At 41.0% G+C, this 22741-nt stretch overlaps 1 protein-coding gene across 6 annotated transcripts in view; it reads right to left on the bottom strand.

Annotated features, from left to right (window-relative positions):
* Positions 1-19998, bottom strand: part of LOC18422123 (Ribosomal protein L9/RNase H1) — a 30045-nt gene extending 10047 nt beyond the window's left edge. For 2 of the 6 annotated variants that reach the window (XM_088865751.1, XM_011623215.3), the window contains exons 1-3: positions 19867-19998; positions 16592-16761; positions 16350-16484 (exon numbers count right to left, since the gene is read on the bottom strand). In XM_088865751.1, coding sequence (XP_088721877.1) covers positions 16350-16484; positions 16592-16735 — 279 coding nt within the window. In that variant the 5' untranslated portion in view covers positions 16736-16761; positions 19867-19998. Of the gene's footprint in view, positions 1-16349; positions 16485-16591; positions 16762-18012; positions 18099-19460; positions 19505-19547 lie in introns of all 6 variants that reach the window. The other 4 variants (XM_088865749.1, XM_088865750.1, XM_020665843.2 and 1 more) reach the window with 4 other exon arrangements.
* Between the last annotated feature and the right edge of the window lie 2743 nt (positions 19999-22741).

The raw sequence follows: 22741 nt of genomic DNA, 5'->3' as shown, positions 1-22741 counted from the left end.
ATGAATGATATATTCAATGCTTTATTATCAATTCATGATAGTTTATATTGATGATGTCCTGATTTTTTCTGAATCTATAGATGAACATATTAAACATATTCACATTTTTATTCATGCATCCAGAATGCTGGTTTAGTTGTATTTGCAAGAAAGATTACTTTATTCAAAACAACTATTAGATTTCTAGGACATAATATCCATAATGGTACTATCATTCCCATAGATAGATCCATACAATTTGCTGATAAATTTCCTTATCAAATACTAGATAAAAAAGAACTTCAAAGGTTCTTAGGATGCCTAAATTATGTTAGTGATTTCTATCCCAATATTGCTATAGATGCTAAGCCTTTACATGATAGATTAAAAAAGAATCCTCCATCTTGGACGGATATTCATACCAATGCCGTCGGAATAATCAAACAAAAAGTCAAAACTCTTGTTTGCCTTTCTCTTCCTCATCCTACTGCTTTCAAAATAATTGAATGTGACGCCTCAGAGTTGGGATTAGGGGGCATCCTCAAACAACGAATAGATGGTCATGAACAACTACTCAGGTACACCTCTAAAGCTTGGAATCCAACCCAACAAAACTATTCTATGGTCAAGAAGGAATTACTTGCAATTGTCCATTGCGTTACAGAATTTCAAAGTGATATTCTCAATCAACAGTTTCTTACGCCAAAGACATTCTGCAAAAAGATGTTCAAAACCTTGTTGCCAAACAAATATTTGCTCGCTGGCAGGCTATCCTTTCTGCCTTTGATTTTACTATTGAACACCTTCCCGGGTCTTCTAATTCTCTGCCTAATTTTTTAACACGTGAATTTTTGCAAGGGGGGCAACACTGACGCCAACGACGACACACCACTATCACTTGCACTACAGCTCTTTGCAGCTAATCAAAATAATAATTTGTGCAATCCACCTACTCTTATGGGCTCTCGTAGCAATTCTTCTCGCAATGAGAAACGCCCTTTGACAATAATACCATTTGAATAATTGAGACAGAATAGGAGTATGCAAATGAAAGGTATGACTGATATATCTATTACTAACCACTGTGTGTGGTTGTGATTGCCTATTTTGATACTAAATACTATTTTGATTTGCATCAGATAGTATCACACTCTTACATCAATTTGTACAGAGTAGTTTATTGGAAAGAAGACTGTAAACATTCGCTTATACAACCTGTATACAAATAAACAGAATACAAACTGTAAAAGTACTAAAACAAACTTACATACAAACTTACTGTGTACATATGCAGTAACTGGAAAAGAGTTTCCAGTGTTGAGGGCAATATGAAGGGAGAGAGTGAAGATTACAATCACACATGCTAAGAATATTTAGAAGGAGGAGAAGATAGAACCTGGAATTTAAAGTAAATTTTGTGACCTGGTATTCATGAGCTATGAGGTCAGGATAGCTATTGCAGTAGATGGAGCAAGTAGAAGATAGAAGAGTAGAAGATAGAAGAGTAACTTCTTGAAGAAGTTAGATAAGAAGAGAAGTTCAGAGAGGAAGAGAGAAATTCTGAAAGAGATCAGAAGAGAGAACTTCTGAGAAGGAGCTCCTGAGCGACCTACCTTCTTTGAGGAAGGGGAAGGCCTTATGCAATTATAATGGCATATCCATTACTACCACGCACCATGGTCGGTGGGCGTCGAGTCCCACCGTGCCGCGAGGGCCTCCGGCTAGCTCGAGCATGGCGCACCCGCGCCGTATTGGTCGAGGTCCCCACGGTGGCCTACAGGTGGCAGGCAGACTCAAGCTTGATGAACCCACTGCGGTGCACGCGTGCGGGCGTCGTGCCTAAGTGTCGTGCGCGCTTTGAGCGTCGCGTACGTGCGCGCGCGCGTGCCTGCGCATCCGTGTGCGCACATGGTTTTTATATGGCTGTTTTGCGGCTCTCGGGCTGGCCACAGGATGCGGAGATGGGTCATAGCGGGTCCCGGGTGGACCGACGATGGGACACGGGGAGGGGCCGTTCGAGACGGGTCCAACGAAAGCAACCTGAGGGGCCTCCCCATCCCCCTCAACTATGTTATAAGGCTTAAAACACCAGAACTTCCAGGGTGGCACCTGATGGGGCAGAACTGGCAAACGTTTTTTCCAAGCACTACCCCTACCACCTCATTGCACCGCGTAGCCTGCCTGGGTGCATCACCACAGGCAAGGTCGACGGCATGGGGCCTCGGCGGGATGCCCGAGCTAGGAAGACCCACGCACCATGGTTGGTGGGCGTCGAGTCCCACCGTGCCGCAAGGGCCTCCGGCTAGCCCGAGCACGGCACACCCGCACCGTATGGGTCGAGGTCCCCGCGGTGGCCTACGGGTGGCGGGCAGGCTCGAGCTTGGTGAACCCACCGCGGTGCGCGCATGCATGCGTCGTGCCTAAGTGCCGTCTGCCGTGTGCACTTTGCGCGTCGCGTGCGTGCGCACGCGGTTTTTATATGGCCGTTTTGCGGCTCCCGGGCCGGCCACGGGATGCAGAGATGGGTCATAGCGGGTCGCGGGTGGACCGACGACGGGACACGGGCAGGGGCGGATCGAGAGGGGTCTAACAAAGGAAACTTGAGAGGCCTCCCCATCCCCCTCAACTATGTTCTAAGGCTTAAAACACCAAAACTTCCAGGGTGACACCTGATGGGGCAAAACTGGAATACGTTTTCCCCAAGCACTACCCCTAGCACCTCATTGCACCGCGTTGCCTGCCTGGGTGCATCACCATAGGCAAGGTCGAAGGCATGGGGCCTCGGCGGGATGCTCGAGCTAGGCAGACCCACGCAGCATGGTTGGTGGGCGTCGAATCCCACCGTGCCGCAAAGGCCTCCGGCTAGCCCGAGCATGGCACACCCGCGCCGTATGGGTAGAGGTCCCTGCGGTGGCCCACGGGTGGCGGGCAGGCTCGAGCTTGGTGAACCAACCGCGGTGCGCGCGTGCGTGCGTCGTGCCTAAGTGCCGCGTGTGCTTTGCACGTCGCGTGCGTGCGCGTTCGCGTGTGCGCGTGCAGTTTTTATATGGCCGTTTTGAAGCTCTCGGGCCGGCCACGGGATGCGTAGATGGGTCATAGCGGGTTGTGGGTGGACCGACGACGGGACACGGGGAGGGGCAGTTCGAGACGGGTCCAACGAAGGTAAATTGAGGGGCCTCCCCATCCCCCTCAATTATGTTTTAAGGTTTAAAACACCAGAAGTTCCAGAGTGGCAACTGATGGAGCAGAACTGGCATACGTTTTCCCCAAGCACTACCCCTACCACCTCATTGTACCGCGTTGCCTGCCTGGGTGCATCACCACAGGCAAGGTCGAAGGCATGGGGCCTTGGCGAGATGCCCGAGCTAGGCAGACCCACGCAGCATGGTCGGTGGGCGTCGAGTCCCACCGTGCCGCGAGGGCCTCCGGCTAGCCCGAGCATAGCGCACCTGCGCCGTATGGGTCGAGGTTTCCGCGGTTTCCAACGGGTGGCGGGCAGGCTCGAGCTTGGTGAACCCACCGCGGTGCGTGCGTCGTGCCTAAGTGCAATGTGCCGTGTGAGCTTTGAGAGTCGCGTGCGTGCGCGTGCGCGTCTGCGCGCGCTATTTTTATATGGCTGTTTTGCGGCCCTCGGGCTGGCCACGGGATGCGGAGATGGGTCATTGCGGGTCGCGGGTGGACCAACGACGGGACACGGGGAAGGGCGGTTCGAGACGGGTCCAACGAAAGCAACTTGAGGGGCCTCCCCATCCCCCTCAACTATGTTCCAAGGCTTAAAACACCAGAACTTCCAAAGTGGCACCTGATAAGGCAAAACTGGCATCATTTTCTTCAAGCACTACCCCTACCACTTCATTGCACCGCGTTGCTTGCCTGGGTGCATCACCACAGGCAAGGTCGAAGGCATGGGGCTCCGGCGGGATGCCCGAGCCAGGCAGACCCACGCACCATGGTCGGTGGGCGTCGAGTCCCACAGTGCCGCGAGAGCCTCCGGCTAGCCCGAGTATGGCGCCCCCGCGCCGTATGGGTCGAGGTCCCTGCGGTGGCCTACGGGTGGCGGGCAGGCTCGAGCTTGGTGAACCCACTGCGGTGAGCGCGTTCGTGTGTCGTGCCTAAGTGTCGTATGCCATGTGCGCTTTGCACGTCGCAGGCGTGTGAGAGCGCGCGCGGTTTTTATATGGCCGTTTTACAGCTCTCGGGCCTGCCACGGGATGTGGAGATGGGTCATAGCGGGTCGCTGGTGAACCGATGACGGGACACGAGGAGGGGCGGTTCGAGACGGATCTAACGAAGGCAACTTGAGGGGCCTTCCCATCCCCCTCAACTATGTTCTAAGGCTTAAAACACCAGAACTTCTAGGGTGGCACCTGATGGGGCAGAACTGACATACGTTTTCCCCAAGCACTACCCCTACCACCTCATTGGACCGCGTTGCCTGCCTGGGTGCATCACCACAGGCAAGGTCGAAGGCATGGGGCCTCGGCAGGATGCCTGAGCTAGGCAGACCCACGCAGCATGGTCGGTGGGCGTTGAGTCCCACCGTGCCGCGAGGGCCTACGGCTAGCCCGAGCATGGCGCACCCGCGCTGTATGGGTCGAGGTCCCTGCGGTGGCTTACAGGTGGCGGGCAGGCTCGAGCTTGGTGAACCCACCGCGGTGCGCGCATGCGTACGTCATGCTTAAGTGCTGTGTGCGATTTGCGCGTCGCGTGCATGCGCCCGCATGCGCGCGGTTTTTATATGGCCGTTTTGCTGCTCCTGGGCTGGCCACGGGATGCGGAGATGGGTCATAGCGGGTCGCGGGTGGATCGACGACGGGACACGGGGAGGGGTGGTTAGAGACGGGTCCAACAAAGGCAACTTGAGGGGCCTCCCCATCCCCCTCAACTATGTTATAAGGCTTAAAACACCAAAACTTCCAGGGTGGCACCTGATGGGGCAGAACTGGCATACGTTTTCCCCAAGCACTACCCCTACCACCTCATTGCACCGCGTTGCCTGCCTGGGTGCATCACTACAGGCAAGGTCTAAGGCATGGGGCCTCGACGGGATGCCGGAGCTAAGCAGACCCATACGGCGCGGGTGAGCCATGCTCGGCCTAGCCGGAGGCCCTCGCGGCACGGTGGGACTCGACACCCACCGACCTGTGCGTGGGTCTGCCTGGCTCGGGCATCCGTCGAGGCCCCATGCCTTCGACTTTGTCTGTGGTGATGCACCCAGGCAGGCAACGCGGTGCAATGAGGTGGTAGGGGTAGTGCTTGGGGAAAACGTATGTCAGTTCTGCCCCATCAGGTGCCACCCTAGAAGTTCTGGTGTTTTAAGCCTTAGAACATAGTGGGGATGGGGAAGCCCCTCAAGTTGCCTTCGTTGGACCTGTCTCGAACCGCCCCTCCCCGTGTCCCGTCGTCGGTCCACCCGCGACCCGCTATGACCCATCTCCGCATCCCGTGGCCGGCCCGGGAGCCGCAAAACGACCATATAAAAATCGCGGGCGTAGATGCGCGTGCGCACGCAAGCGACGCGCAAAGCGCACACGGCAGTTAGGCACTTTGGCACGACGCACGCACGCGCGCACCACGGTGGGTTCACCAAGCTCGAGCCTGCCCGGCAAACGTAGGCCACTGCGGGGACCTCAACCCATACGGCACGGGTGCGCCATGCTCGGGCTAGCCGGAGGCCCTCGCGGCACGGTGGGACTCGACGCCCACCGACCATGGTGCGTGGTAGTAATGGATATGCAATTATAATTGCATAAGGCCTTCCCCTTTCCTACCGACCATGGTGCGTGGTAGTACCTTCTTTGAATATGCAATTATTCTGGTATTTTGCTGGTAGTAATGGATAACAGAGATGGACCTTGTTTCCATAAGAATGCCTTCATAATACTCACGAGTTTTGACTCCATTGGTTGGATTCAAATGGTTTATAAGATATAATGGAGCAAGTTTGATAGGATCCATACTAGTATGGTGGTCATCTATTGTAATATCTATGAGATATGCTCTATCAATAAATGAAGAACGAGGAACATTAGGTCTTTAGGTAGGTTTTGATTGAGCTGGAGTATAGGCTGGAGTGGATGTATTAGTGTTTAGATAAGTGATTTGGTAAATAGGTGAAATGGAAAGTGAAAGGGTAACCAAAAGCGGGTTATCACCTTCAAATGGTATTATTGTCAAATAGCGTTTATCATTGTGAGAAGAATTGCTACGAGAGCCCATAAGGGTAGGTGGATTGGACAAAGTATTATTTTGATTAGCTGCAAAGAGCTGTAGTGCAAGTGATAGTGGTGTGTCGTCGTTGGCGTCAGTGTTGCCCCTGCTGTAAAAATTCACGGGTTAAAAAATCAGGCAGAGAATTAGAAGACCCGAGAAGGTGTTTAATAGTAAAATCTAAGGCAGAAAGGATAGCCTGCCACCGAGCAAATATTTGTTTGGCAACAAGGTTTTGAACATCTTTTTGCAGAATGTCTTTGGCAGCTTTACAATCAGTTCGAATAAAAAACTGTTGATTAAGAATATCACTTTAAAATTTGGTAACGCAATGGACAATTGCAAGTAATTCCTTTTTGACCATAAAATAGTTTTGTTGGGTTGGATTCCAAGCTTTAGAGGTGTACCTGAGTAGTTGTTCATGACCATCTATTCGTTGTTTGAGGATGCCCTCTAATCCCAACTCTGAGGCGTCACATTCAACTATTTTGAAAGCAGTAGGATGAGGAAGAGAAAGGCAAACAAGAGTTTTGACTTTCTGTTTGATTATTCTGACGGCATTGGTATGAAAGTGCACACGGCACACGGCACTTAGGCACGACGCATGCATGCGCGCACCGCGGTGGGTTCACCAAGCTCGAGCCTGCCCGCCACCAGTAGGCCACCGCGGGGACCTCGACCCATACGGCGCGGGTGCACCGTGCTCGGGCTAGCCGGAAGCCCTCGCGGCACGGTGGGACTCGACGCCCACCGACCATGGTGCGTGGGTCTTCCTAGCTCGGGCATCCTGCCGAGGCCCCATACCTTCGACCTTGCCTGAGGTGATGCACCCAGGCAGGCTACACGGTGCAATGAGGTGGTAGGGGTAGTGCTTGGGGAAAACGTATGCCAGTTCTGCCCCATCAGGTGCCACCCTAGAAGTTCTGGTGTTTTAAGCCTTATAACATAGTTGAGGGGGATGGAGAGGCCCCTCAAGTTGCCTTCGTTGGACCCGTCTCGAACCGCCCCTCCCCGTGTCCCGTCGTCGGTCCACCCGCGACCCGCTATGACCCATCTCCGCATCCCGTGGCCAGCCCGGGAGCCGCAAAACGGCCATATAAAAACCACGCGCGCGCAAGCACGCGACGCACAAAGCTCGCACGGTACTTAGGCACGACGCCCGCACGCGCGCACTGCGGTGGGTTCACCAAGCTTGAGCCTGCCTATCACCCGTAGGACACCGCGGGGACCTCGACCCATACGGCGTGGGTGCGCCATGCTCGGGCTAGCCGGAGGCCCTCGTGGCACGGTGGGACTCGACGCCTACCGACCATGGTGCGTGGTAGTAATGGATATGCCATTATAATTGCATAAGCCCTTCCCCTTCCTCAAAGAAGGTAGGTCGCTCAGGAGCTCCTTCTCAGAAGTTCTCTTCTCTTTTGATCTCTTTCAGAATTTCTCTCTTCCTCTCCGAACTTCTCTTCTTATCTAACTTCTTCAAGAAGTTACTCTTCTATCTTCCACCTGCTCCATCTACTGCAATAGCTATCCTGACCTCATAGCTCATGAATACCAGGTCACAAAATTTACCTTAAATTTCGGGTTCTATCTTCTCCTCCTTCTAAATATTCTTAGCATGTGTGATTGTAATCTTCACTCTCTCCCTTCATATTGCCCTCAACACTGAAAACTCTTTTCCAGTTACTGCATATGTACACAGTAAGTTTGTATGTAAGTTTGTTTTAGTACTTTTACAGTTTGTATTCTGTTTATTTGTATACAGTTTGTATAAGCGAATGTTTACAGTCTTCTTTCCAATAAACTACTCTGTACAAATTGATGTAAGAGTGTGATACTATCTGATGCAATTCAAAATAGTATTTAGTATCAAAATAGGCAATCACAACCACACACAGTGGTTAGTAATAGATATATCAGTCATACCTTTCATTTGCATACTCCTATTCTGTCTCAATTATTCAAATAGTATTATTGTCAAAAGGCGTTTCTCATTGCGAGAAGAATTGCTACAAGAGCCCATAAGAGTAGATGGATTGGACAAAGTATTATTTTGATTAGCTGCAAAGAGCTGTAGTGCAAGTGATAGTGGTGTGTCGTCGTTGGCGTCAGTGTTGCCCCCTTGCAAAAATTCACGGGTTAAAAAATCAGGCAAAGAATTAGAAGACCCGGGAAGGTGTTCAATAGTAAAATCAAAGGCAGAAAGGATAGCCTGCCAGCAAGCAAATATTTGTTTGGCAACAAGGTTTTGAACATCTTTTTGCAGAATGTCTTTGGTGGCTTTACAATCAGTTCGAATAAGAAACTGTTGATTGAGAATATCACTTTGAAATTTGGTAACGCAATGGACAATTGCAAGTAATTCCTTCTTGACCATAGAATAGTTTTGTTGGGTTGGATTCCAAGCTTTAGAGGTGTACCTGAGTAGTTGTTCATGACCATCTATTCGTTGTTTGAGGATGCCCCCTAATCCCAACTCTGAGGCGTCACATTCAATTATTTTGAAAGCAGTAGGATGAGGAAGAGAAAGGCAAACAAGAGTTTTGACTTTCTGTTTGATTATTCTGACGGCATTGGTATGAATATCCGTCCAAGATGGAGGATTCTTTTTTAATCTATCATGTAAAGGCTTAGCATCTATAGCAATATTGGGATAGAAATCACTAACATAATTTAAGCATCCTAAGAACCTTTGAAGTTCTTTTTTATCTAGTATTTGATCAGAAAATTTATCAGCAAATTGTATGGATCTATCTATGGGAATGATAGTACCATTATGGATATTATGTCCTAGAAATCTAATAGTTGTTTTGAATAAAGTAATCTTTCTTGCAAATACAACTAAACCAGCATTCTGGATTCATGAATAAAATGTGAATATGTTTAATATGTTCATCTATAGATTCAGAAAAAATCAGGACATCATCAATATAAACTATCATGAATTGATAATAAAGCATTGAATACATCATTCATTATTTTCTGAAATTTTGGTGGAGCATTTTTTAAGCCAAATGGCATTACATTCCATTCATATTGTCCAAAGGGTACATTAAATGTTGTTTTATATTTATCTTTTTCTTGGATTTGTATTTACCAATATCCTGACTTCATGTCAAATTTAGAAAATATACAAGCATTGGCTACTCGATCTAGTAAATCCTTTTTATTCGGAATAGGATATCTGATCCATTGTAAAACTTTTTTTAAAGGTTTATAATTAATGACTAATCTTGGAACTCCTCGTTCTTTTTCAGCATTTTTATTGACATAGAAAGCTGCACAACTTCATGGTGATGCTCGGTCTTATTAGCTTTTTTGTTTGGAATTCGGTAATTTCTTTGCGACACATGTCTAATAAAGTAGTATTCATTTGTATTGGTCGAGCTTTAGTAGAGATTTGTTTTTCATCAAATCCAGGTTCATATGGTAGACTAATACTATGTTTTTTCCTTTCCCAAAAAGCATTAGGATGCTCACTACAGATAGAGGTTTCTATCTGTTGTTGCATGTATTGAATCTTTTGTTGGATCAAAGGATTCTATATTTGTTCTTTCACATATTTATATTTAATTTCTTGTTTTAACGTACAAAGAAATTTTTCTTTATTTTGTAATTGACTTTTGACACTATTGATTTCTTTTAATTTTGGTTTATGAATAAAATCAAAATGTATTGGGACATTTTGATAATTAGAAGATATTCATGTCTGATCTATCGATAAGGGATATAGTAATGTAAGAAATGGGACTCCAAGAATAACGGCTTGGCTTAGTCCTTTGACCATGATGAATGGTGTGTTAATACATTGATGATTATTACAAACAGAAGCATTAGATAATTTATAATTTATAAAGAGTCTACTGCCATCTGCAGTATTTAGGATTTGAGTTGTTTTGTCAAAATATTTTGTTGGTACTAATCCTTCATTGATGCAATTTAGATCAGCACCTGAATCTATTAGAGCTGATGTTTGAAATCGATAATCTTCAGCAACTATAATAGTGACTTGAACAAACCATTTTTTAATCATAATTTTATCTATCAAATTCACAGAAGAAGTTTGTTCTGTGATCAGAAGTGGTTTAGCTTCTGAGGTTTCTGGTATATCTTCTGGTGGATCAGGACTATATGTTGTGACTAGATGATTGAAGTCAATTTCATCTGTATCTGAATTTTGATGAGATAAATTTTGTAATTCTAGTATTTTAATTCTATTTTTTAATTGATGAACATCTTTTTTAACTTCTTTGATTTCATGTTTTAGTTATGAAATAGAAGGTTCTTTTTGTTTAGTAAGATGTTGTTCACTAACTCTTTTCATAATAGAGGCAAAATTATATTCATCAAGTGTTTTACTAATAGGAGGTGTTTTTGCTTTTGTTTTAGCTAAATTAATAAATTTGGTAATCATAGATCTTTTTTTTTCTAGATCTGTAATTTTTTCTATGAGATCTAAGATTAAATTATCTTCTTGGGTAAGCATATGAAGATTATGTGAGGGTATAGGACAAGTACAAGTGGATTCTTTCATTTCATGAGATGATTCTGTATCAGTAGAAGAATCTGAAGAATCAGATGACTCTGTCCATATTAGGTCGTCATCTTAGATATTTCCTATAAGTGATTCAGTAGAATCTGAGGAGGTTGTATCATAATTGATTATATTATATAATTTTGATTTGATTGATTCATCTAGGTGTAATGCTTCTATTTTTTTTTTTAATTTGCATTGGTGTTTATAATGGCCAACTTTTCCACATTTATAACATACTGGAAGTTTCTTTTTATGTTTAGTATTTGGAGAAAACTTTTGTATAAATTTGTGTAGATTTTTTATATTTTTTATTTATTTTATCTGATTTATATTTTTCTCTCTTATATTTTTTCTTTTTCTTATATAACTTTTCAGGTTTATTATTTTTTCTATCTAAATGATAACCAAATTGTTCACAAAAATCACCAAGTTCTTTACGCTTGGTAATTTGTTGTTTATCAAGTTGTCTTTTGAGTTTAAGATCAGTACATAAGGCTAATCCTTCAGCACATATTTCTGCTGATAACTCCCCAAGTGTATATGCAGAGTATATGATAACTCCATTACGTTTCTTTCTTAGTCTCTCTTTGACTTTTTCTGAAAATAGGTATGATAGACCAGCAATAAATTTTTCTTTCCAATGGTCTAACTGACAATCTTCTCGTATAAGTAATCTTGAGAAAACGACATCCTTATACCATTTATAATGGGATAAAGTAGGACAGCGAAGATTAGATAGCAGATCTTCTGATCTTGCTGCTAATAGGGCTGTACTTCCTACGAAACGTAGCGTAATAGTATATATTAAGGTGTTTACTGCATCACTTTCAATATAAATTATCTCTTGATTTTGTTCATTTCTGGCGGTCCATTGTCTTGTATTGGTGAGGATTCTGTTTTTTGTTTCATCATCAACATAGAAATCCCACCAGCCTCTTAACCAGCCAGTGAATCCATTCACTATTGCTATGGCAACCTCTTGGTCTGGATTGCCTGCCATTTTGTTTGCTAAAGCAAACATTGTCATATGTCTCATGACATCTAGTATTTTTAATTCTGATAAACCATCTATTGCCCAGTTGACTATTGATCTTCCTGAATAGGAAACAGCATGTTGTATGGCATCTTCTTCGAGTTGTACGTCAACAGGTGTAAGTCTCTTATAGTATGGTAAAGCTGTGATTGGTTTTCATGTTTTACCATATGCTATCCTATTTACATCAATGGGTGAAGTATCCATAAAAGCAGATTCTTGGTTTTGTATGGTATCTTCTATAACTGGTTCCTCTTCTTGGAGCATCATAGTCTCATGCTCTGGAATCTTTGTTTTTCCTCAATCTGAAGATTCTGGGATAGTAGGTAAAGGTACAGAAATACTGGGTATTGGTATAGGAATACTAAGTTTGGGAGAAGGAATTCCTTTTATATCTAATTGGGCTAATTTAGAAATTAACTGGTCCATTAATGTTTTATTATCTTCTCCGATATGACATTTAGTTTTATTAACTTCTGGAGGAGGTTTGAACAAAACCGCTTTAGGAATAGAAGGAGTTATTCCCTTAGTTTGGGGAGTAACTAATCTTTCTATACGCTCTGCTTGTTTTCCTAAAGATTGCATATATAAATTGGTATAATTGTTTTGTTCTACTATATGAGGTATTAGCTCTTGTTTTTTACCTATTTCTTTTGATAGAACTTTATATGGTGTTGCAATAATATCATATAGGGATTGTGGTGGTTCTCCTTTGCTTAATGGGGTTATTACACCCTTTAGTATTATACTTTTCTCCGGAGGGTGTGTACTAGCAGTAGTAGTACCATCCGTACTGATGTATGTTTTCTCTTCTATTGTTTGAATAGTATTAAATTGAGGAATGTTAATTTTATATTGAGTACATATTTCTTGTAACCATATAAAAAATCCTTTTGTTTCTCTTTCCTTTTTTAAAAATTTATTATATTTTTTATGGAATAATTCTACTAACCTAGGTTGGAATGTTTTAAGATGCCATACTCTAATGCCTTTATTTTATGGAGCAAGATAATCTCGTTGTATATAGGCAATATCTATTTTTCTCTTTTTTCTTGCTAATTTGGCAGCTAAATACTCTTTCATATATTCATCCATATTTATATCATCTTCCAATTGTAATGTAAATATTTGAAATTCAGCTATGTCAGGTTCAGATGTATATGTGGGAATGACTACATGATCAGCTGTTCGTTTGACTCCTTGTAATTGAAAATCTGAAGATGTTGTAGGTATTGATGGAGAAGGAAGTATGATAACATCGGGAGTGGTATGACAAGATTTTCTCGCAGGTACTAATGGTTTTTTATTTCTTTTCCTGTTAATATCTATATCATCCTGTACTATAGGCTGTTGAAATTTTATTTCAATATTTCCATCCTGGTGTTTTACTATTTGATTGGGAATATTATTTACAGGTACTTCCCTGGGCTGGTTTGCATTTTGTGATGCCCATGATTGAGGTAGAATAATGTCGGACCAAGTAATGAATACTCTGTCCTAATATTAGAAAAAGAAAAAAATTCGTTTTTCTCTCCCTAAAATAGGCTCTAATGGGTTTTAGGTTCAAATTAACTTAAAACCCACAATTTTACACCTTTAGCATTAAAAAAATGACCCAAAAATACCCTCAACAAGGGGCATTTCGGCCCCTAAGAGGGGCACAGGCCCTAAGCTGTTGCCCAAGGATATCCGCTTTTTTTGGGCGCCTAGGGCCCCAGAACAGCCTTTGCAGCCGCCAAGGCTCTAGGCGGTCTGCTTTTTGAAACACTGAAACAAAGACATGATAAAATGGGACTTTTGAAAGGGTGGCCTTGATGTGGGTGTTTTTCCGCACTTGAGAGGAATCTGCCCTTTCAGGCAGCAAGTTTACAATCAAATTTCCCAATGACAGGATCCCACATGCACTTCTTCAGATTACCAATACAAGGGTAAACCAAGATCAATAGATAGATAGAAGTTGTTCCATTCCCACATCTGAGTCGGTTGGCCAGATCACGAACCACCCTTACCTCAACAACAACCCCCATCATTTTAGATTTCGCCATGTTAACCTTGAGACGAGTAGTGACCTCATCAGTAAGAGGAAAAGGCGGCCCACTTGCTGCGGGGTTGCATCGAAGAAGATGAGGGTATCGTCCGGGTATTGGAAATGAAAAATAACAGGGCCCTAATTACCGATGGCAAATCCACTCCACAGTCGGTGTTGATGCAATCTCTCTATGGACCTACTGAAGATTTCTGCCACTATTGCAAAGAGAGAAGGTGAGAGAGGGTCTCCCTGGCAAAGGCCCCTGGAGGAAGAGAAGTTGCCACAAGGGGAACCATTAATAAGGATAGAGAAGAAAGGGTTTGAGATGTTTTCACCAAAAGGTCTGAAACCCATTTGAGGAGGGTCTCATCTAGGGACCAATAAATATGGTCATAAGCCTTCTTCCAGTCAAGTTTGATGACCACCCTTGAGATACTTGAGAGGCGCCTGGAGTGTACGCATTCAAGGGCTACTAAAGCACCATTGAGGATCAGCTGAACCTTGACGAAAGCTCCCAAGGTCGAGAGATGACCCAACTTAAGATCTCTTTAAGGTGTGAGTCAGAACCTTTGCAAGAATCTTGTAACAACTATTAGTAGGCCAATAGGGCTAAAGTTTTTTTGATCCTCCGCACCTACAATTTTTGGGACCAGGCAAGTGAAAGTAGCATTGATGGCCTTGTGGATGATTCCTCTATGGTGACCTTCTAGAAAGGGCATCCCAAAAGATGTTGAATAGCTCCACCAGTAACCATCAGGGCCCAGAGCCCTATCCTAACCAAGGTCTTTGATAGCCCGAATGATTTCTTCTTTCGAGAAAGGTCTTTCCAACCGAGCAACTTTGTGGCTTGGGATGGTTAAGAAACAAAGATCCACCATACAGGGCCCAGGTCCAGAGAAAGCCCGGAATAAGTTATGGGGGCCAGAGAAAGCCTGGAATAAGTTATGGAAGAACCCTAGGACTTCACGTTCATCTTCTAGTTGCTGGTTGTACAGGCATGACCCCAAAAATAATTTGGGTAACAGTATTGTCACGCCTCCTACAATTTGCGATTTTGTGGAAGAAACTAGTGCTCGGGTCCCTATAGAAATCCCCATATCCTCTATGCAAAGTTGAAATGAATGAAAAATGATGATCAATTTCCTCTAAAGCCATGTATATCAAACAAAAGCTTGGGAACTGAAGACGCTCATGCTAGAAGTGGTTCTCAATTAACCCTCGCAAATGTAAGAGATCCCAAAGGATATATAGTGGACTTTTGGCTATTATATGAGCATATGGTAAAGATGCACACAAAAGCCAATTCTCTCCACGCACAAACACACACACAGACTGATCCCTATGCCTGGGATTGATTCAAAATGACTTGAGAGAAAATGTTCAATAACCATCAAAGTAACAACTAATTGATATAAATGGAGCTGAGGCCATGACAGGTAGGCAGGCCACATGGCAACTGGAACAATTAGTATGTACCTCAAGAAGGGGATAAAATTAGCAGAGCTTATGGTTATCTACTCACTTGCGCCGATTGAAACCCACCCGTAGAATGGAAGATGGAGATCAGACAGGACAAAGTTGGGAAGTCAATTAGACTACAAGGGAACCTACATAGATTATTCATTTAATTGGAGAAAATTTTATCGTGTAGATATCAAGATAGGTTCATATATAGCAATCACCCAAGATAATATTAAGTTCCTTTAAGAAATTTAATTTGGGAGGGGAGTGACTATGATGCACAGATACTTGAAAATGGGAAATGTAACCATGTCAGACACTTGACATTCTCATATAATATCACGAAAGAATTATTGTAGCCGTATCTGTGCATCATAAGAAGTGAAGAGGGCAGTTTCTGCAGTAGGATATATTGGGAAATGAAGATTTTTTAAGAGTAGTTACTGATATCTTCTAGCCATTGTACACCATTCTGTTCATTAACTGGCTAGCAAATGGATGGATTTGTTTCTTGGCCAATCAAGAGTATCAGATATCCCAAGAGAATTAAAGGAAGTCTCATTGCATGAATGGTTCATCACCTTTTCCTTCATCATTTCTCATAAAGAGGCATGAGTTAGTTTGCAAGAAAAACATAATACAAAGGATCCTATAAAACCTAGAATGATCATATAAAATTTGATTTCTAATGAAAGGCATAAACACATGTGCATCAGAAATAGTTCTATAAATATTACAAAGAGTGCTTTTCTTTTTACAACCTTAATTGAACAGGATCTGTTCTATAGGTTGTACATCCGGTTCCATTGACACAATGAAGACACGCACAACAATTTGGAAGATGATACAATGCCACATGGCCAGAGTGTGAAAAAAAAAATGTAAACAGTATCAAAAAAAAGAAAACTAAAAGATTAAAAGATATTCTGAAGGATATTATGCAAAAGATCAATTTTGATAGAGCTTCATATTACCACAACATGCCATATGAGAAGGTAGAGAACTATACAACTCCTAGATAAGAGAAAAAGTCATAAAGTAGTGTTCCCCATACTACATCAGAGATAACTTAAAAAAGAAAAAAAGAAACAAAAAAAACAAACCTTGCGCTGTTCCCTGATGAGGTAGGCATACTTTTCAATATTTGGAACAGCAAGTAACTTGGGCATCAAATGGTTGCGAAAATATCCAGGAGCGACCTTCACAGTTTCACCTGCTTTGCCTAGTTTGTCAATTGTCTGTAAATATCCATAACAGCAAACTCTTTAGAAACCAAAGATGAGATGATTACAATAGCACAGTTTATCATTCATAAAAGAAAAAAAAATGATTTTTACAAACTCACTGTGGTTAGAATAACTTCCAACTTGCGGTATCTAACTCCTTGCCCAACAAAAAAAGAGGGGAGAATTTCCTGTCCAGCATTCTGGACTTTCTGATCCCTGATGAGTTGATTCAGAAGATTGCGACCACAATGTATATAACGCATTATCAATTGCCTTCAAACCCTACAACCTAATAAATGACAATGAAATTACTCATACAGGAAAAAATTAGAATGTAAGTGCAATAGCATTGTTGTGGTCAAAAAAAAACTCCACTTAAAATAGACACATAGATGAATTATGAATTTTACTACATAGTTAACGCAAGGAAAGCCTAGATGGACAAAATCCTAGATTCCACAAAATAGGTATGTTTAGAACTGTGAGGAACAAAATTGTTGATATGGTAATAAGCCTCTAAAGTGAAACAAAACTCACAGAATATAAGTTCGTTATTCACAATATAGAGAAGTTTTCAAACAGGAAAATATGGGATTTTCCCTTAACAACAAGTGTTATAATGCATAGAAAAGTAAATGATCAAAACAAAAATAAATATGAAAATTAGAATTGCTAAGAAATTTACAATGAAAGTAAAAAATTCACAACTTTGATGCTAAAAGAGAAAATGCTCTTTCCCGTTTACAATAAATTCTCCACATAAATATACTGATACAAAAGATACATTCTTCTCCAAACAGCAAATAAGAATAATAGAAAGAAATAACAAACACAAAATCACAATAAAAAACAGATAAGAATAACAATTTCAGACCCATTCAAAGATTATAAGATTATAAAAAAAAAAATGCACAGGATATTTTACCAGTAGAATATTCATTATTAAATGTAATCTCTGACTCAAAGAATAATATGAAGATGCATTTATGTATGGTTCCTATAAGAATTTCAATATTTTTTTGGCTAAAATAAATACTCGAACACCAATGGTCTGTTTGACAAAAATAAGTAAAGAATATCACAAAATTTGATATCTGAGGTGAAGGTGCTGCTGGTTTTCCGTAATTACTTAGTGTATCTTATCACAATATGTGTAAGTTTGACACTGTTTCATGTCTGGCTATATTTAACAAATTCAAGAGAAACAAAAATAGTGATGCCATTGTTCATTGGTAGACATATTGAAGTATTACTAATCTTTTTTTAAAAAAAAAGAATAGCATAGCTATATTTTCACCTATGTTATGAACAAAACACCAATGAAATATCAAAACATCTTTCATAAGTATTCATTTAGTAGATCATGATGCATAAACGATATCTAAATCATATCAGTCATTATAACATAATAACAACAGATTTTCCATAAAGAAAGGGAGAAAAAGATCAAAATCATACTGCATTACCATAAAATTGAGAATTTTTTATGCTCTCTCTCTCTCTCAGAGAAACTGGAGCCAATGTGAACCACCAATTTTACCTCTTATTCTCAGCTCCAGAACATTTTCCAACCACTGGAAAGAGACCCAACTCTTTCATGAATAGCTCAGGCCAAAATAGCCAATCCTGCACATTTGATAGAGAGATACAGAGAGGGGTTGTACCTGGGAGTAAAAATACCTCTTTCTTTCTTCAGCCAGAGATTGTACACAGCAGACATGAAGGTTTTTTTTCTGCCACTCCTCCTCCTGTGAGAGAGAGAGAGAGGACTAGGGTTCTATTTGGGTGCATTTGATAGCTTTCTTTGCAGTTTCCCTAGAATTCTCTCTGCTACTAACTTTCCTAGAATCTAGGAAGAAAGTGAAAGTTCGTAGCCTGGAAGCTAGGAACCATGTTTGATAAACTGTGGTGCTGCTATTTTCACCTATTTGGTAGCGTGGGAAAGCAGGAAACAACCTGTTTTAACTGTTCATTATGTATTTCATTGATTTGATGCGCAAAATGTATATTTTTAATAAGATTTTCTTGCTACAACCCATCTAGTGCATTTCTTACGATATATGGTTAAGATTGAAATTTAATCTCATAACTATGTAACTTAAGAGAGAAAAACCCTCAATAACAAAATCAAATTTCAACCACACGAGTACACCAGAAAAGATAAGTACAATTAGTACAATTCCATGTAATCCATTATGGATCCTTCCATGAAAATACTTGCATGAAAACATCCATTCAAATCAATTATGGATCCTTCAAATACTTTTAGGCCAAAATTTTCAGAAATGCATATCCTATCAAATGTAATGGTTGAGATTGAAGTTTGTTCTTATATCATGCAATGTTCATTGAACATTTAAATCCCAAAAAACAGGCAAGGCATATAGACAACTGGAAGCGAAACACCAACTCTAACCCAAAGAATGAAATTAAGACAATAATTTCTCCCAAAAAACCAAATGAAAGGAGAACAAATTTCAATCGAACCACAGGGTCCACCCCTAGCAATTTTACCTTACAAAAGCAATAATTCGCAACAAAAATTATGGAACAAAATAATTCACTGATCAACTTATCCATGGCAGAAATTTTTAAAAAAAAGTGCATAAGAAACCATGAACAATAATAATGAATAAATAATGGGTAAACTGAATAAAATATTCATGAAAGAATCCTAAGATGTGAAAAATTACAGAAATAGCAAAGCAATCAAACAATGAACAGATGAATAAAAATCTACGAGGTTGCCAACTACTAGCAGATCATGAAAAATCAGAATCAGATCACACCAAAACACGATCGAATTCCACATCATAAACACATTAAGAAAAGAATGGCACCTCAAAAGAGGCAAATGAACAACACCTCGAAAGAGGCAAAAAGGGATCGCACCTCACAACACAGAGCAAAAAAAAAAAAAAACCAATATGAACAAGACCATTCATGCCATTCATGGATGAACAGCATGCCATTCAATACAACAGTTACCTTACTTCAAAAAAAACATGCCATTCATGGTAAAACGAGCAAAACTGCAGAAAAATTGAAGAAAAAATAAGAAACTAGACAAGAAACCTGTGAATGATTCTTCAGTTAAATGAGTAGAATAAACCAACTTGACCCTGTTAAAGTTGGGCATTGATATTCCGTATAATCTCTTTAACAGTAACAGAAAAACCCTGTTAAACTTCTAGAGAGATCAATGAAACCTCCAACCACAATGTCGAGTGATAGACCAAAATCATCTCAAAGTTCTAGAGAGAGACTCAAACCCATCTGAAGATGCAATAATATCTAGAGAACACAAAATGAGGCTGAGAAAATCCAGTCTCAGAAATTGTAGAGAGAGACACAAAGTCACCAAGACCAAGTGAGAGAGAGAGAGGGAGCGTACCTGCTATGCTCGTCCAGAGAGTGAGTAGGGTCCCTGGATGGGAGAGCGACAAGGAGAGAGTGAACTTTGGGCGAGGTGAGAAGTTGCAGGGATGTGTCTCTGTGGGCCGAGCCGCAATGGCAAGTTGAGATTGGGTTTGAACGCAAATGGAAGGGTTTTTAAGTTGAGGCTCGCTTGACTTCCAATTTTATGAAAATGGCAGCATGCGGTGCCTGTGGCGCGCCAGCTTACTCAATGGTAGGGGTGGCAAGGTTCGCCTGGACCCGGACCCTTGACCCGAATAGTCTTCGGGTTCAGGTTCTGAACCCGTCCAAAAGTTGGACCCATATTTGTACCCATTGGGTGTCCGGTCGATCTTGTCTGGCCCCAAATAAATAGGGTTGAAGTATTTTATCTCCAATCGGATCCACACCTGAATAGTGTTTGAGTCTAAGTTTTGACCTGGACCCAAATGTTCGGTCGAAATGTTTGACCCACATTCGTACCCATATCAGGTATGCCCGGGCGGTACCGGGTCGGGTCTAAGTCCATTGTCAACCCTACTCGATGGCATAATGGAATGGGGAAAACATAAGTTCCGATTTTTCTCGGCTTTACGATTCTCCAACAGGTGCAAAGTTGATTTTCTCCATTATCAAACACACCCTTTGGTTGTAGGTGAAAATTACACTACATGGGCAAGTCGATTTTTTCCGCTATAAAACACACCCTTCGAGTATTTGGTTATTGGCGTATAATGTGAGAAAATTTGAACACCACAAGAATTTTTTGGTGTGGAAAAATTATATTTTTAAGGTTACCACAAAGATTTCCAGCGTGAAACCTCATTTTTGCGATACTATTTGAAGGTGCTCTTTACTTTGATTGTTTAGAGCATCGTCTCTATACAAATCGCCCCCTTGGAAATAGTTTATATAGAACCAAGGCTCTAAATAATCAAATTAAAACCCACCTCAAAAATTTCAATAGAAGAGATTGTTTTTATGCTCAAATATCCTCAAACACATCATCTCGTTATCCAGATTCTTGGACATGAGAAAAAAAATGTATTAAGTTTTGGAAATAGTGCATCTTGTAATGTATTTTTAGACCGTCGATTTTTAAGTTTTTCAAGTTTTCATAGATCTGTTTGATCTACCCTATTTTTAAAGCTTTAAATTTTATAATTAAAGATGAAAATATATTTTAAGGCTATCACAAAGATTTCCAATATGGAAACTACGTTTCTCGACACTATTTTAAGGTGCGCTTTACTTTGATAGTTTAGAGCCTCAGCTCTATACAAACCACACCTGTTTTTTTTAAGCTATTTAATTAAACATGAAACTCAAATAATAATAGTTATTAATAAAGTTATGTTAGGGTACTCATAAGTATTTCTTTAAGGTACTCTTAACATTTTTAAACACTTCGTACCTTTACCCACCGTGTAATAAATTTTTTATCTAAGAGTATTTTAGGTAATTAATTAAAAATAAAGTAAAAATTCTTGCTAGAAAGAAAAACATTTATTAACCATAATGAATGATAATCATCCACAGAAATGTGACATCAACTACATAGAGCAATCATTGCGTCTCAACCACTAGTGAAATGAATATTAGTTTCTTGTAGAAATATCTATCATATCCCTCTTAATGATGAAAAACGCCTTTATTCAAAAAACATTTTGTATTATACAATAAGAGACAATGAGTATTATAAAATGTTGAGTACATTAAGAAATACTCATATGTATGAGTACCTTAGGGGCGGCAGTGGCCCTAGTTCGCCCAGGTTCGGCCCTATTTTTTTTCTCATTCTTTTTTTCTTCATTGCATTTGCCCTAGCCCTATATTTTTCTTCTTTTGTTTTTTCTTTATTTTACCTGACCCTATGGGGACAAGGGCCAAGGGCTGGCCTGATCCAGGGTCGGCATGTTGCCATCCTTAAATTTTTACCAAGATATCACGTGTTTATGATTCGTTTGGTTCATGCGCAACAGTTTGCATATGTAAAACAATTTTTCATTTCCCTATGCAAGAATTTCACATCTAAAGTTTCTGTGTACTTAGTTTCTTATGGTTGGTAACCCATTGGTCAACTATTTCCTAAAGAACAATTGTTTCATGCGGGCTGGACCGTATTTCTACAATATGCAGTCTTAGGATGGATGCAAATAGGTGGTCCATCTAAAAACAATTGTAGCTAACGGTCCAAATGTTTTTTGAATATAATTATTATTTCTAGTTTTCAAAATTTATTTATTTTTCATATTCATGATCTCCAAGTTAAAGATTATATATTCTCCAAAAATTAGGCTCAAATTATATCTAAAAAATATATTTATTACCAAGCCCGCATTTCTACAACATGCAGGCGGGCAGCATGCTAACCGTGTCGTTTCCCAAAAACAAGAGTAATACCTACTTTTAACCATTCTATTGCAATATAGATGATTTGATATGACGCCCATCAAATTAAGATAGTTTTTTTAAAAAAACCATTCAATCTATATTATGTTTTAAAAAAATGTACGGTTTAGATTATAAGTTGGACCAATTTATTAAATTATACAAGCATCAAGCCATGGTTAACTAACGTGTGTATTTATTTATTTTTTGCTTAATCTCTCTATCTTGTAAGATTAATGGAGTAAGAAATTGTAGTAATAAATGTGACAATAGTTTTTTGTTCGCCTGCATGAATATATCTTTAATGCATGATGTCCATATCTAATATCAAAATGTATAATAGAGGTACAAGTACAATTAAAAGAAAGGGCCTAACTTGGTCACCTCACTATTTATGCATGGGTGCCATCCTTTCTAACCCTCTTTGACAACAAAACACCACCAAAGTAGTTCTAGACCATCAATAAAGAATACATGTTCTT

Source organism: Amborella trichopoda, chromosome 4 (genome assembly GCF_054954075.1).
Source record: "Amborella trichopoda isolate Santa Cruz 75 chromosome 4, AtrichopodaSantaCruz75HAP2 v2.0, whole genome shotgun sequence".
Classification (NCBI taxonomy): Eukaryota; Viridiplantae; Streptophyta; class Magnoliopsida; order Amborellales; family Amborellaceae; genus Amborella; species Amborella trichopoda.
Note: the sequence above shows the minus strand (reverse complement) of the source record. Positions and strands in the feature narration are given on the sequence as shown.